At 47.1% G+C, this 12,625-nt stretch overlaps 1 protein-coding gene across 2 annotated transcripts in view; it reads left to right on the forward strand.

Annotated features, from left to right (window-relative positions):
* LOC110487799 (vascular endothelial growth factor receptor 3) overlaps positions 1-12,625 on the forward strand; it is a 220,239-nt gene that overhangs the window by 169,753 nt on the left and 37,861 nt on the right. For both annotated transcript variants that reach the window (XM_090198927.1, XM_090198929.1), the window contains exons 19-22: positions 425-529; positions 635-837; positions 5,454-5,622; positions 5,911-6,005. In XM_090198927.1, coding sequence (XP_090055053.1) covers positions 425-529; positions 635-837; positions 5,454-5,622; positions 5,911-6,005 — 572 coding nt within the window. The remainder of the gene's footprint in view (positions 1-424; positions 530-634; positions 838-5,453; positions 5,623-5,910; positions 6,006-12,625) is intronic.

Below are 12,625 nucleotides of genomic sequence, written 5' to 3' on the forward strand. Positions count from 1 at the left end.
TACTGATGATGATGACACACACACAGTCTGGAGGGGTAGCGTCTGGTCCCGTCCAGACTGATGGATGATAACGCTGTTGTTTGTCCCTGTGGTCATTGGAATTACAATCCTATTACATTCTAACTTTTTAATGTATACATTTACATTTTCCTCATTAAATAGGCAGATGTTGCTGTCCGGAGGGACTTTAGGATTAGTGGTAGCTATATCACACCGTCTTCGCAATTACAATCTCTGTCTTTCTTTTTCTCTCTCTCTCTCTGTCTTTCTTTTTCTCTCTCTCTCTCTCTCTGTCTTTCTTTTTCGCTCTCTCTCTCTCTCTGTCTTTCTTTTTTTTCTGTCTGTCTGTCTGTCTGTCTGTCTGTCTGTCTGTCTGTCTGTCTTTTTCTCTCCCTTTTTCTCTTTTTCTCTTTCTCTCTCTCAGGGAAGGTGTTGGGTCATGGAGCATTTGGGAAGGTCATTGAGGCCTCCATCTTTGGCATCAGCCAGAACAACAGCCTGGACACTGTGGCGGTGAAGATGCTGAAAGGTGTGTGTGCCCCTCTGTGTGTGTGTGTGTGTGTGTGTGTGTGTGTGTGTGTGTGTGTGTGTGTGTGTGTGTCCTGACCTCGTCTCTCCCTGTCTTCTGTTCCAGAGGGAGCGTGTGCCAGTGACCACAAGGCTCTGATGTCAGAGCTGAAGATCCTGATCCACATTGGGAACCATCTTAACGTGGTCAACCTCCTGGGGGCATGCACCAAACCCAGCGCCCCCCTCATGGTAGTGGTGGAGTACTGCAAGTATGGGAACCTGTCCAACTACCTGAGAGCCAAGAGAGAGTTCTTCCTACCTTACAGGGTAAGAGCTAACCTCTAACCCCTAACCTGTCCAACTACCTGAGAGCCAAGAGAGAGTTCTTCCTACCTTACAGGGTAAGACCTAACCCTAACCCCTAATCTCTAACCCCTAACCTCTAACCCCTAACCTGTCCAACTACCTGAGAGCCAAGAGAGAGTTATTCCTACCTTACAGGGCAAGACCTAACCCTAACCCCTAACCTGTCTAACTACCTGAGCCAAGAGAGAGTTCTTCCTACCTTACAGGGTAAGACCTAACCCTACCCCCTAACCTGTCCAACTACCTGAGAGCCAAGAGAGTTATTCCTACCTTCAAATCAAATGTATTTATATAGCCCTTCGTACATCAGCTGATATCTCAAAGTGCTGTACAGAAACTCAGCCTAAAACTCCAAACAGCAAGCAATGCAGGTGTAGAAGCACGGTGGCTAGGAAAAACTCCCTAGAAAGGCCAAAACCTAGGAAGAAACCTAGAGAGGAACCAGGCTATGTGGGGTGGCCAGTCCTCTTCTGGCTGTGCCGGGTGGAGATTATAACAGAACATGGCCAAGATGTTCAAATGTTCATAAATGACCAGCATGGTCAAATAATAATAATCACAGTAGTTCTCGAGGGTGCAGCAAGTCAGCACATCAGGAGTAAATGCTGAACAGTTGAAACTGGAGTAGCAGCACGGCCAGGTGGACTGGGGACAGCAAGGAGTCATCATGTCAGGTAGTCCTGAGGCATGGTCCTAGGGCTCAGGTCCTCCGAGAGAGAGAAAGAAAGAGAGAAAGAGAGAATTATAGAGAGCATACTTAAATTCACACAGCACACCGGATAAAACAGGAGTACTCCAGATATAACAAACTGACCCTAGCCCCCCGACACATAAACTACTGCAGCATAAATACTGGAGGCTGAGACCGGAGGGGTCAGGAGACACTATGGCCCCATCCGATGATACCCCCGGACAGGGCCAAACAGGAAGGATATAACCCCACCCACTTTGCCAAAGCACAGCCCCCACAACACTAGAGGAATATCTTCAACCACCAACTAACCATCCTGAGACAAGGCCGAGTATAGCCCACAAAGATCTCCGCCACAGCACACCCAAGGGGGGGGGCAACCCAGACAGGAAGATCACATCAGTGACTCAACCCACTCAAGTGACGCACCCCTCCTAGGGACGGCTTGAAGAGCACCAGTAAGCCAGTGACTCAGCCCCTTTAATTGGGCTAGAGGCAGAGAATCCCAGTGGAAAGAGGGGAACCGGCCAGGCAGAGACAGCAAGGGTGGTTCGTTGCTCCAGAGCCTTTCCGTTCACCTTCCCACTCCTGGACCAGACTACACTCAATCATATGACCCACTGAAGAGATGAGTCTTCAGTAAAGACTTAAAGGTTGAGACCGAATCTGCGTCTCTCAAGCCCATGTAATGCTTTGTAGGTTAGCAGTAAAACCTTGAAATCAGCCCTTGCTTTGACAGGAAGCCAGAGTAGGGAGGCTAGCACTGGAGTAATATGATAAAAAAAATTGGTTCTAGTCAGGATTCTAGCAGCCATATTTAGCACTAACTGAAGTTTATTTAGTGCTTTATCCGGGTAGCTGGAAAGTAGAGCATTGCAGTAGTCTAACCTAGAAGTAACAAAAGCATGGATGAATTTTTCTGCATCATTTTTGGACTGAAAGTTACTAATTAATGCAATGTTACGTAGATGGTTAAAAGCTGTCCTTGAAACAGTCTTGATATGTTCGTCAAAAGAGAGATCAGGGTCCAGAGTAACGCCGAGGTCCTTCACAGTTTTATTTGAGACCACTGTACAACCATTAAGATTAATTGTCAGATTCAACAGGTCTCTTTGTTTCTTGGGACCTAGAACAAGCATCTCTGTTTTGTCTAAGTTTTGTCTAAGAGTTTAAAAGTAGAAAGTTTGCAGCCATCCACTCCCTTATGTCTGAAACACAGACTTCTAGCGAGGGCAATTTTGGGGCTTCGCCATGTTTCATTGAAATGTACAGCTGTGTGTCATCCACATAGCAGTGAAAGTTAATGTTATGTTTTCGAATTACATCCCCAAGAGGTAAAATATATAGTGAAAACAATAGTGGTCCTAAAACGTAACCTTGAGGAACACCGACATTTACAGTTGATTTGTCAGAGGACAAACCATTCACAGAGACAAACTGATATCTTTCCGACAGATAAGATCTAAACCAGGCCAGAACTTGTCCGTGTAGACCAATTTGGGTTTCCAATCTCTCCAAAAGAATGTGGTGAGCGATGGTATCAAAAGCAGCACTAAGGTGCAAAGCCTCGGTCGGATGCCATTAAAAGGTAATTTACCACCTTCACAAGTGCAGTCTCAGTGCTATGATGGGGTCTAAAACCAGACTGAAGCATTTTGTATACATCAGGAAGGCAGTGAGTTGCTGCGCAACAGCCTTTTCTAACATTTTTGAGAGGAATGGAAGATTCGATATAGGCCGATAGTTTTTTATATTTTCTGGGTCAAGGTTTGGCTTTTTCAAGAGAGGCTTTATTACTGCCACTTTTAGTGAGTTTGGTACACATCCGGTGGATAGAGAGCCGTTTATTATGTTCAACATAGGAGGGCCAAGCACAGGAAGCAGATCTTTCAGTAGTTTAGTTGGAATAGGGTCCAGTATGCAGCTTGAAGGTTTAGAGGCCATGATTATTTTCATCATTGTATCAAGAGATATAGTACTAAAACACTTGAGTGTCTCTCTTGATCCTAGGTCCTGGCAGTGTTGTGCAGACTCAGGACAACTGAGCTTTGAAGGCATATGCAGATTTAAAGAGGAGTCCGTAATTTGCTTTCTAATAATCATGATCTTTTCCTCAAAGAAGTTCATGAATTTATTACTGCTGAAGTGAAAGCCATCCTCACTTGGGGAATGCTGCTTTTTAGTTAGCTTTGCGACAGTATCAAAAAGAAGTGTACTTTACAGGGTAAGACCTAACCCTAACCTCTAATCTCTAACCCCTTAACCCTAACCAGCAGCATACCACCGCTGCTGGCTTGCTTCTGAAGCTAAGCAGGGTTGGTCCTGGTCAGTTCCTGGATGGGAGACCAGATGCTGCTGGAAGTGGTGTTGGAGGGCCAGTAGGAGGCACTCTTTCCTCTGGTCTAAAAAATATCCCAATTCCCCAGGGCAGTGATTGGGGACACTGCCCTGTGTAGGGTGCCGTCTTTCGGATGGGACGTTAAACGGGTGTCCTGACTCTCTGAGGTCATCAAAGAGCCCATGGCACTTATCGTAAGAGTAGGGGTGTTAACCCCGGTGTCCTGGCTAAATTCCCAATCTGGCACTCAAACCATCATGGTCACCTAATAATCCCCAGTTTACAATTGGCTCATTAATCCCCCTCCTCTCCCCTGTAACTATTCCCCAGGTCGTTGCTGCAAATGAGAATGTGTTCTCAGTCAATTTACCTGGTAAAATAACAGATAAATAAAAATTATCTCTAACCTCTTAAACCTAACCCCTAATCTCTAACTCTTATCCTCTCCAACTACCTGAGAGCCAAGAGAGAGTTCTTCCTACCTTACAGGGTAAACCCTAACCTGTCCAACTATCTGAGAGCCAAGAGAGAGTTCTTCCTACTTTACAGGGTAATCCCTAACTCTAATCTCTAACCCCTAACCTGTCCAACTACCTGAGAGCCAAGAGAGAGTTCTTCCTACCTTACAGGGTAAACCCTAACCTGTCCAACTACCTGAGAGCCAAGAGAGAGTTCTTCCTACTTTACAGGGTAATCCCTAACTCTAATCTCTAACCCCTAACCTGTCCAACTACCTGAGAGCCAAGAGAGAGTTCTTCCTACCTAGTTAGTTGCTGACTCATGGAGTGTAATCTACTGACACTATGGATTTCTTGTTATTTGTGCCCTTGTTGGGTATCAGGCCTTGAATACATGATTTACTTAACATAACTGTTTTATCAGGGTGACACTAGGAGACAATTACATACAACATTTACACATGGTTGGGTTGAATTGAGAAAACAATGTGAGAGGTGAATGGAATGTGATGCTGAGTGTTTACTATGGCAGGGTTTGTGAACAGTCGGTTGTGGCTCAAAGGCTCTCTTCCTTTGACACTTCCTGTGACACTTCCTGTGACACAATGGCTGTTGAAATATACTAAGTCCAGGATTCAGGCTCTCTTCACAGGCTCTCTTCCTGTGACACTTCCTGTGACACAATGGCTGTTGAAATATACTAAGTCCAGGATTCAGGCTCTCTTCACAGGCTCTCTTCCTGTCACACAATGGCTGTTGAAATATACCAAGTCCAGGATTCAGGCTCTCTTCACAGGCTCTCTTCCTGTGACACAATGGCTGTTGAAATATACCAAGTCCATGATTCAGGCTCTCTTCACAGGCTCTCTTCCTGTGACTGTTGAAATATACCAAGTCCAGGATTCCATCCAATAGCACTTTGCATGGTTTAAAGGCAATGTCCCATGTTCACTGAGATCACATTGGTGGTGAACGCTGCATGTGTCCACTCGATCGGAAATGACCTTTAAATGGCACAAAGTTTAATGATGAACTCGATCCTGGTCAATGTGTGATGGTAACCTACATGACGTACCTGTGTGTTCCTCAGGACCGCTCCCCTAAGACTCAGAGCCAGGTGAGACGCATGATAGAGGCGGGACAAGTGGAGCCGAGAGCCCGCCTCCCACCTTCCCCTTCCTCCTCCTCTATTGGCAGCCTCCAGAATCAGTCACCCAGCAAGTCCAATCAGAAGAGCCACTCTCCTGCTGTGGAGAAAAGTGAGTAGTGTGAATTGTTGTATTGGCCGAATCCTAACTTCAGACTGACATAAATAATGTCTTCATGTCAATGGGATTTGGTGCTGAAAGTTCAGTCTTGACCTTTTGACTGAAGAGCTCCATCTGAGCCTCAAGAATATAGAACTAAGACAAGTTATAGCTGAGTTAAATCCTCTCTCTCTCTCTCTCTCTCTCCCCCCTCTCTCTCTCTCCCTCCCTCCCTCCCTCCACCTTACCCCCCCCCTCCCTCCACCTTCCCTCCCTCACTCACTCCCTCCCTCCCTCCAGTGGAAGACCTATGGAAGACTCCTCTCACTATAGAAGATCTGATTTGCTATAGTTTCCAGGTGGCCAGGGGAATGGAGTTCCTGGCCTCACGAAAGGTATTTCCCCAGCATCCACACACCCATCGTCCCAGAAGACTTCTCCTTAAAAACCCATCGTCCCAGAAGACTTCTCCTTAAAAACCCATCTCCCTAGAAGATTCCTCCTTAAAAACCCAGCGCCCTAGAAGATTTATCCTTAAAAACCCATTGCCCTAGAAGACTTCTCCTTAAAAACCCATCGCCCTAGAAGATTTCTCCTTAAAAACCCATTGCCCTAGAAGACTTCTCCTTAAAAACCCATCGCCCTGGAAGATTTCTCCTTAAAAACCCATCGCCCTAGAAGATTTCTTCTTAAAAACTAGAAACCACACAGAGATTATAGAGAACAAGCTGTGTAATATATAATAATACATACTGTACCGGGCCAGTTTCCCAGAACCACATGAACCACACATGGTGTGGTATAAGGCTCTGGACTAAAGTAGTGCACTACACCATATTGATCTCCCTAGAAACCACAGAGATTCTAGAGATCAGTCTGGCGGGCGTGGGAGGAGGGAGGATGGGGAGGAAGAGGGAGGAAGAGGAGGAGGAGGGAGGAGGTGTAATGCTATAATAACACATTCTGGGCTTGTTTCTCAGACACAGATTAAGCCTAAAAACATGTTGAGGAGAGATACTGAAACTTTTTCTTTTTAATAAGGACTGTAGGTAATACCCAGTCTACTGCTGTCTCTCACTAAGGACTGTAGGTAATACCAAGTCTACTGCTGTCTCTCACTAAGGACTGTAGGTAATACCCAGTCTACTGCTGTCTCTCACTAAGGACTGTAGGTAATACCCAGTCTACTGCTGTCTCTCACTAAGGACTGTAGCTAATATCCAGTCTACTGCTCTCTCTCACTAAGGACTGTAGGTAATACCCAGTCTACTGCTCTCTCTCACTAAGGACTGTAGGTAATACCCCGTCTACTGCTCTCTCTCACTAAGGACTGTAGGTAATATCCAGTCTACTGCTGTCTCTCACTAAGGACTGTAGGTAATACCCAGTCTACTGCTCTCTCTCTCACTAAGGACTGTAGGTAATACCCAGTCTACTGCTGTCTCTCACTAAGGACTGTATGTAATACCCAGTCTACTGCTGTCTCTCACTAAGGACTGTAGGTAATACCCAGTCTACTGCTCTCTCTCACTAAGGACTGTAGGTAATACCCAGTCTACTGATGTCTCTCACTAAGGACTGTAGGTAATACCCAGTCTACTGCTGTCTCTCACTAAGGACTGTAGGTAATACCCAGTCTACTGCTCTCTCTCACTACCCATTTTGCTGGACTAAAGACCTGAGTTCTTGGTAAAAGCTGGGAGATATGGGGCGGTACCTTGGTAAAAGCTGGAAGATATGGGGCGGTACCTTGGTAAAAGCTGGGAGGTATGGGGCGGTACCTTGGTAAAAGCTGGGAGGTATGGGGCTGTACCCTGGTAAAAGCTGGGAGGTATGGGGCGGTACCTTGGTAAAAGCTGGGAGATATGGGGCGGTACCTTGGTAAAAGCTGGGAGGTATGGGGCGGTACCCTGGTAAAAGCTGGGAGGTATGGGGCGGTACCTTGGTAAAAGCTGGTAGATATGGGGCGGTACCTTGGTAAAAGCTGGGAGATATGGGGCGGTACCTTGGTAAAAGCTGGGAGGTATGGGGCGGTACCTTGGTAAAAGCTGGGAGGTATGGGGCGGTACCTTGGTAAAAGCTGGGAGGTATGGGGCGGTACCTTGGTAAAAGCTGGGAGGTATGGGGCGGTACCTTGGTAAAAGCTGGGAGGTATGGGGCGGTACCTTGGTAAAAGCTGGGAGGTATGGGGCGGTACCTTGGTAAAAGCTGGGAGGTATGGGGCGGTACCTTGGTAAAAGCTGGGAGATATGGGGTGGTACCTTGGTAAAAGCTGGGAGGTATGGGGCGGTACCTTGGTAAAAGCTGGGAGGTATGGGGCGGTACCTTGGTAAAAGCTGGGAGATATGGGGCGGTACCTTGGTAAAAGCTGGGAGGTATGGGGCGGTACCTTGGTAAAAGCTGGGAGATATGGGGCGGTACCTTGGTAAAAAGCTGGGAGGTATGGGGTGGTACCTTGGTAAAAGCTGGGAGATATGGGGCGGTACCTTGGTAAAAGCTGGGAGATATGGGGTGGTACCTTGGTAAAAGCTGGGAGGTATGGGGCGGTACCTTGATAAAAGCTGGGAGGTATGGGGTGGTACCTTGGTAAAAGCTGGGAGGTATGGGGCGGTACCTTGGTAAAAGCTGGGAGGTATGGGGCGGTACCTTGGTAAAAGCTGGGAGGTATGGGGCGGTACCTTGGTAAAAGCTGGGAGGTATGGGGCGGTACCTTGATAAAAGCTGGGAGGTATGGGGTGGTACCTTGGTAAAAGCTGGGAGGTATGGGGTGGTACCTTGGTAAAAAGCTGGGAGGTATGGGGTGGTACCTTGGTAAAAGCTGGGAGATATGGGGCGGTACCTTGGTAAAAGCTGGGAGATATGGGGTGGTACCTTGGTAAAAGCTGGGAGGTATGGGGCGGTACCTTGATAAAAGCTGGGAGGTATGGGGTGGTACCTTGGTAAAAGCTGGGAGGTATGGGGCGGTACCTTGGTAAAAGCTGGGAGGTATGGGGCGGTACCTTGGTAAAAGCTGGGAGGTATGGGGCGGTACCTTGGTAAAAGCTGGGAGGTATGGGGCGGTACCTTGATAAAAGCTGGGAGGTATGGGGTGGTACCTTGGTAAAAGCTGGGAGGTATGGGGTGGTACCTTGGTAAAAGCTGGGAGGTATGGGGCGGTACCTTGGTAAAAGCTGGGAGGTATGGGGCGGTACCTTGGTAAAAGCTGGGAGATATGGGGCGGTACCTTGGTAAAAGCTGGGAGATATGGGGCGGTACCTTGGTAAAAGCTGGGAGGTATGGGGCGGTACCTTGGTAAAAGCTGGGAGATATGGGGTGGTACCTTGGTAAAAGCTGGGAGGTATGGGGCTGTACCTTGGTAAAAGCTGGGAGGTATGGGGCGGTACCTTTCCCGAGCTGGTGGAACTGTAAGTGGAATGGTATAAAATACATCAAATAAATAGTTTCCATGTGTTTGATGGCTTCTTGCTCTGGGGCAAGTCCTTCACAGTGTGGGGCGTCTCCAGGAGCTAATGGAACACAGTATTCCATCCTACCAGGAGGAGTCTCTGGAACACAGTATTCCATCTAACCAGGAACAACTGAAACACAGTGTTCCATCTTACCAGGAGCCTCTGGAACACAGTATTCCATCTTACCAGGAGGAGTCTCTGGAACACAGTATTCCATCTAACCAGGAACAACTGAAACACAGTGTTCCATCTTACCAGGAGCCTCTGGAACACAGTATTCCATCTTACCAGGAGGCTCTGGAACACAGTATTCCATCTTACCAGGAACCTCTGGAACACAGTATTTCATCTTACCAGGAGTCTCTGGAACACAGTATTCCATCTCACCAGGAACAACTGGAACACAGTATCCCATCTTACCAGGAGGAGCCTCTGGAACACAGTATTCCATCTTACCAGGAGGAGCCTCTGGAACACAGTATTCCATCTAACCAGGAACAACTGGAACACAGTATTCCATCTTACCAGGAGGAGCCTCTGGAACACAGTATTCTATCTAACCAGGAGGCTCTGGAACACAGCATTCCATCTTACCAGGACGCTCTGGAACACAGTATTCCATCTTACCAGGAACAACTGGAACACAGTATTCCATCTTACCAGGAGCCTCTGGAACACAGTATTCCACCTTACCAGGATCCTCTGAGACACAGTATTCCATCTAACCAGGAGCCCCTGGAACACAGTATTCCATCTAACCAGGAACAACTGGAACACAGTATTCCATCTAACCAGGAGCCTCTGGAACACAGTATTCCATCTCACCAGGAACACAGTATTCCATCTTACTAGGAGGAGCCTCTGGAACACAGTATTCAATCTCTCACCAGGAACAACTGGAACACAGTTTTATATCTAACCAGGAACAACTGGAACACAGTATTCCATCTAACCAGGAACAACTGGAACACAGTATTCCATCTAACCAGGAGCCTCTGGAACACAGTATTCCATCTCACCAGGAACCTCTGGAACACAGTATTCCATCTCACCAGGAGCCTCTGGAACACAGTATTCCATCTCACCAGGAGCCTCTGGAACACAGTATTCCATCTAACCAGGAGCCTCTGGAACATTGTATTCCATCTAACCAGGAACAACTGGAACACAGTTTTCCATCTAACCAGGAACAACTGGAACACAGTATTCCATCTTACCAGGAGGAGCCTCTGGAACACAGTATTCCATCTAACCAGGAGCCTCTGGAACGCAGTATTCCATCTAACCAGGAGCCTCTGGAACGCAGTATTCCATCTAACCAGGAGCCTCTGGAACGCAGTATTCCATCTAACCAGGAGCCTCTGGAACACAGTATTCCATCTAACCAGGAGCCTCTGGAACGCAGTATTCCATCTAACCAGGAGCCTCTGGAACGCAGTATTCCATCTAACCAGGAACAACTGGAACACAGTATTCCATCTAACCAGGAACAACTGAAACACAGTATTCCATCTAACCAGGAACAACTGGAACACAGTATTCCATCTAACCAGGAACAACTGGAACACAGTATTCCATCTAACCAGGAACAACTGGAACACAGTATTCCATCTAACCAGGAACAACTGGAACACAGTGTTCCATCTTACCAGGAGCCTCTGGAACACAGTATTCCATCTAACCAGGAACAACTGAAACGCAGTGTTCCATCTTACCAGGAGCCTCTGGAACACAGTATTCCATCTTACCAGGAGGCTCTGGAACACAGTATTCCATCTTACCAGGAACCTCCGGAACACAGTATTTCATCTTACCAGGAGTCTCTGGAACACAGTATTCCATCTCACCAGGAACAACTGGAACACAGTATCCCATCTTACCAGGGGGAGCCTCTGGAACACAGTATTCCATCTTACCAGGAGGAGCCTCTGGAACACAGTATTCCATCTAACCAGGAAAAACTGGAACACAGTATTCCATCTTACCAGGAGGCTCTGGAACACAGTATTCCATCTAACTAGGAACAACTGGAACACAGTATTCCATCTAACCAGGAGGAGCCTCTGGAACACAGTATTCCATCTAACCAGGAGGCTCTGGAACACAGTATTCCATCTAACCAGGAGGAGCCTCTGGAACACAGTATTCTATCTAACCAGGAGGCTCTGGAACATAGTATTCCATCTTACCAGGACGCTCTGGAACACAGTATTCCATCTTACCAGGAACAACTGGAACACAGTATTCCATCTTACTAGGAGCCTCTGGAACACAGTATTCCATCTTACCAGGAGGCTCTGGAACACAGTATTCCATCTAACTAGGAGCCTCTGGAACACAGTATTCCATCTAACCAGGAACAACTGGAACACAGTATTACAGCTAACCAGGAGATTCTGGAACACAGTATTCCATCTCACCAGGAACAACTGGAACACAGTATTCCATCTTACCAGGAGGAGCCTCTGGAACACAGTATTCTATCTAACCAGGAGGCTCTGGAACACAGTATTTCATCTTACCAGGACGCTCTGGAACACAGTATTCCATCTTACCAGGAACAACTGGAACACAGTATTCCATCTTACCAGGAGCCTCTGGAACACAGTATTCCATCTTACCAGGAGGCTCTGGAACACAGTATTCCACCTTACCAGGATCCTCTGAGACACAGTATTCCATCTAACCAGGAGCCTCTGGAACACAGTATTCCATCTAACCAGGAACAACTGGAACACAGTATTCCATCTAACCAGGAGCCTCTGGAACACAGTATTCCATCTCACCAGGAACAACTGGAACACAGTATTCCATCTTACTAGGAGGAGCCTCTGGAACACAGTATTCAATCTCACCAGGAACAACTGGAACACAGTTTTATATCTAACCAGGAACAACTGGAACACAGTATTCCATCTAACCAGGAGCCTCTGGAACACAGTATTCCATCTCACCAGGAACCTCTGGAACACAGTATTCCATCTCACCAGGAACAACTGGAACACAGTATTCCATCTAACCAGGAACAACTGGAACACAGCATTCCATCTCACCAGGAACAACTGGAACACAGTATTCCATCTTACCAGGAGGAGCCTCTGGAACACAGTATTCCATCTTACCAGGAGCCTCTGGAACACAGTATTCCATCTTACCAGGAGGAGCCTCTGGAACACAGTTTTTTATCTAACCAGGATCCTCTGGAACACAGTATTCCATCTTACCAGGAGGGGCCTCTGGAACACAGTATTCCATCTTACCAGGAGGAGCCTCTGGAACACAGTATTCCAACTTACCAGGAGAAGCCTCTGGAACGCAGTTTTCCATCTAACCAGGAGCCTCTGGAACACAGTATTCCATCTTACCAGGAGCCTCTGAAACACAGTATTCTATCTTACCAGGAACAACTGGAACACAGTATTCCATCCTACCAGGAGGAGCCTCTGGAACACAGTATTCCATCTAACCAGGAGCAGCCTCTGCAACACACAGTATTCCATCTTACCAGGAACAACTGGAACACAGTATTCCATCTTACCAGGAGGAGCCTCTGGAACACAGTATTC

Source organism: Oncorhynchus mykiss, chromosome 14, assembly GCF_057628025.1.
Source record: "Oncorhynchus mykiss isolate SJ-2025 chromosome 14, ASM5762802v1, whole genome shotgun sequence".
In the NCBI taxonomy this organism is placed as follows: domain Eukaryota; kingdom Metazoa; phylum Chordata; class Actinopteri; order Salmoniformes; family Salmonidae; genus Oncorhynchus; species Oncorhynchus mykiss.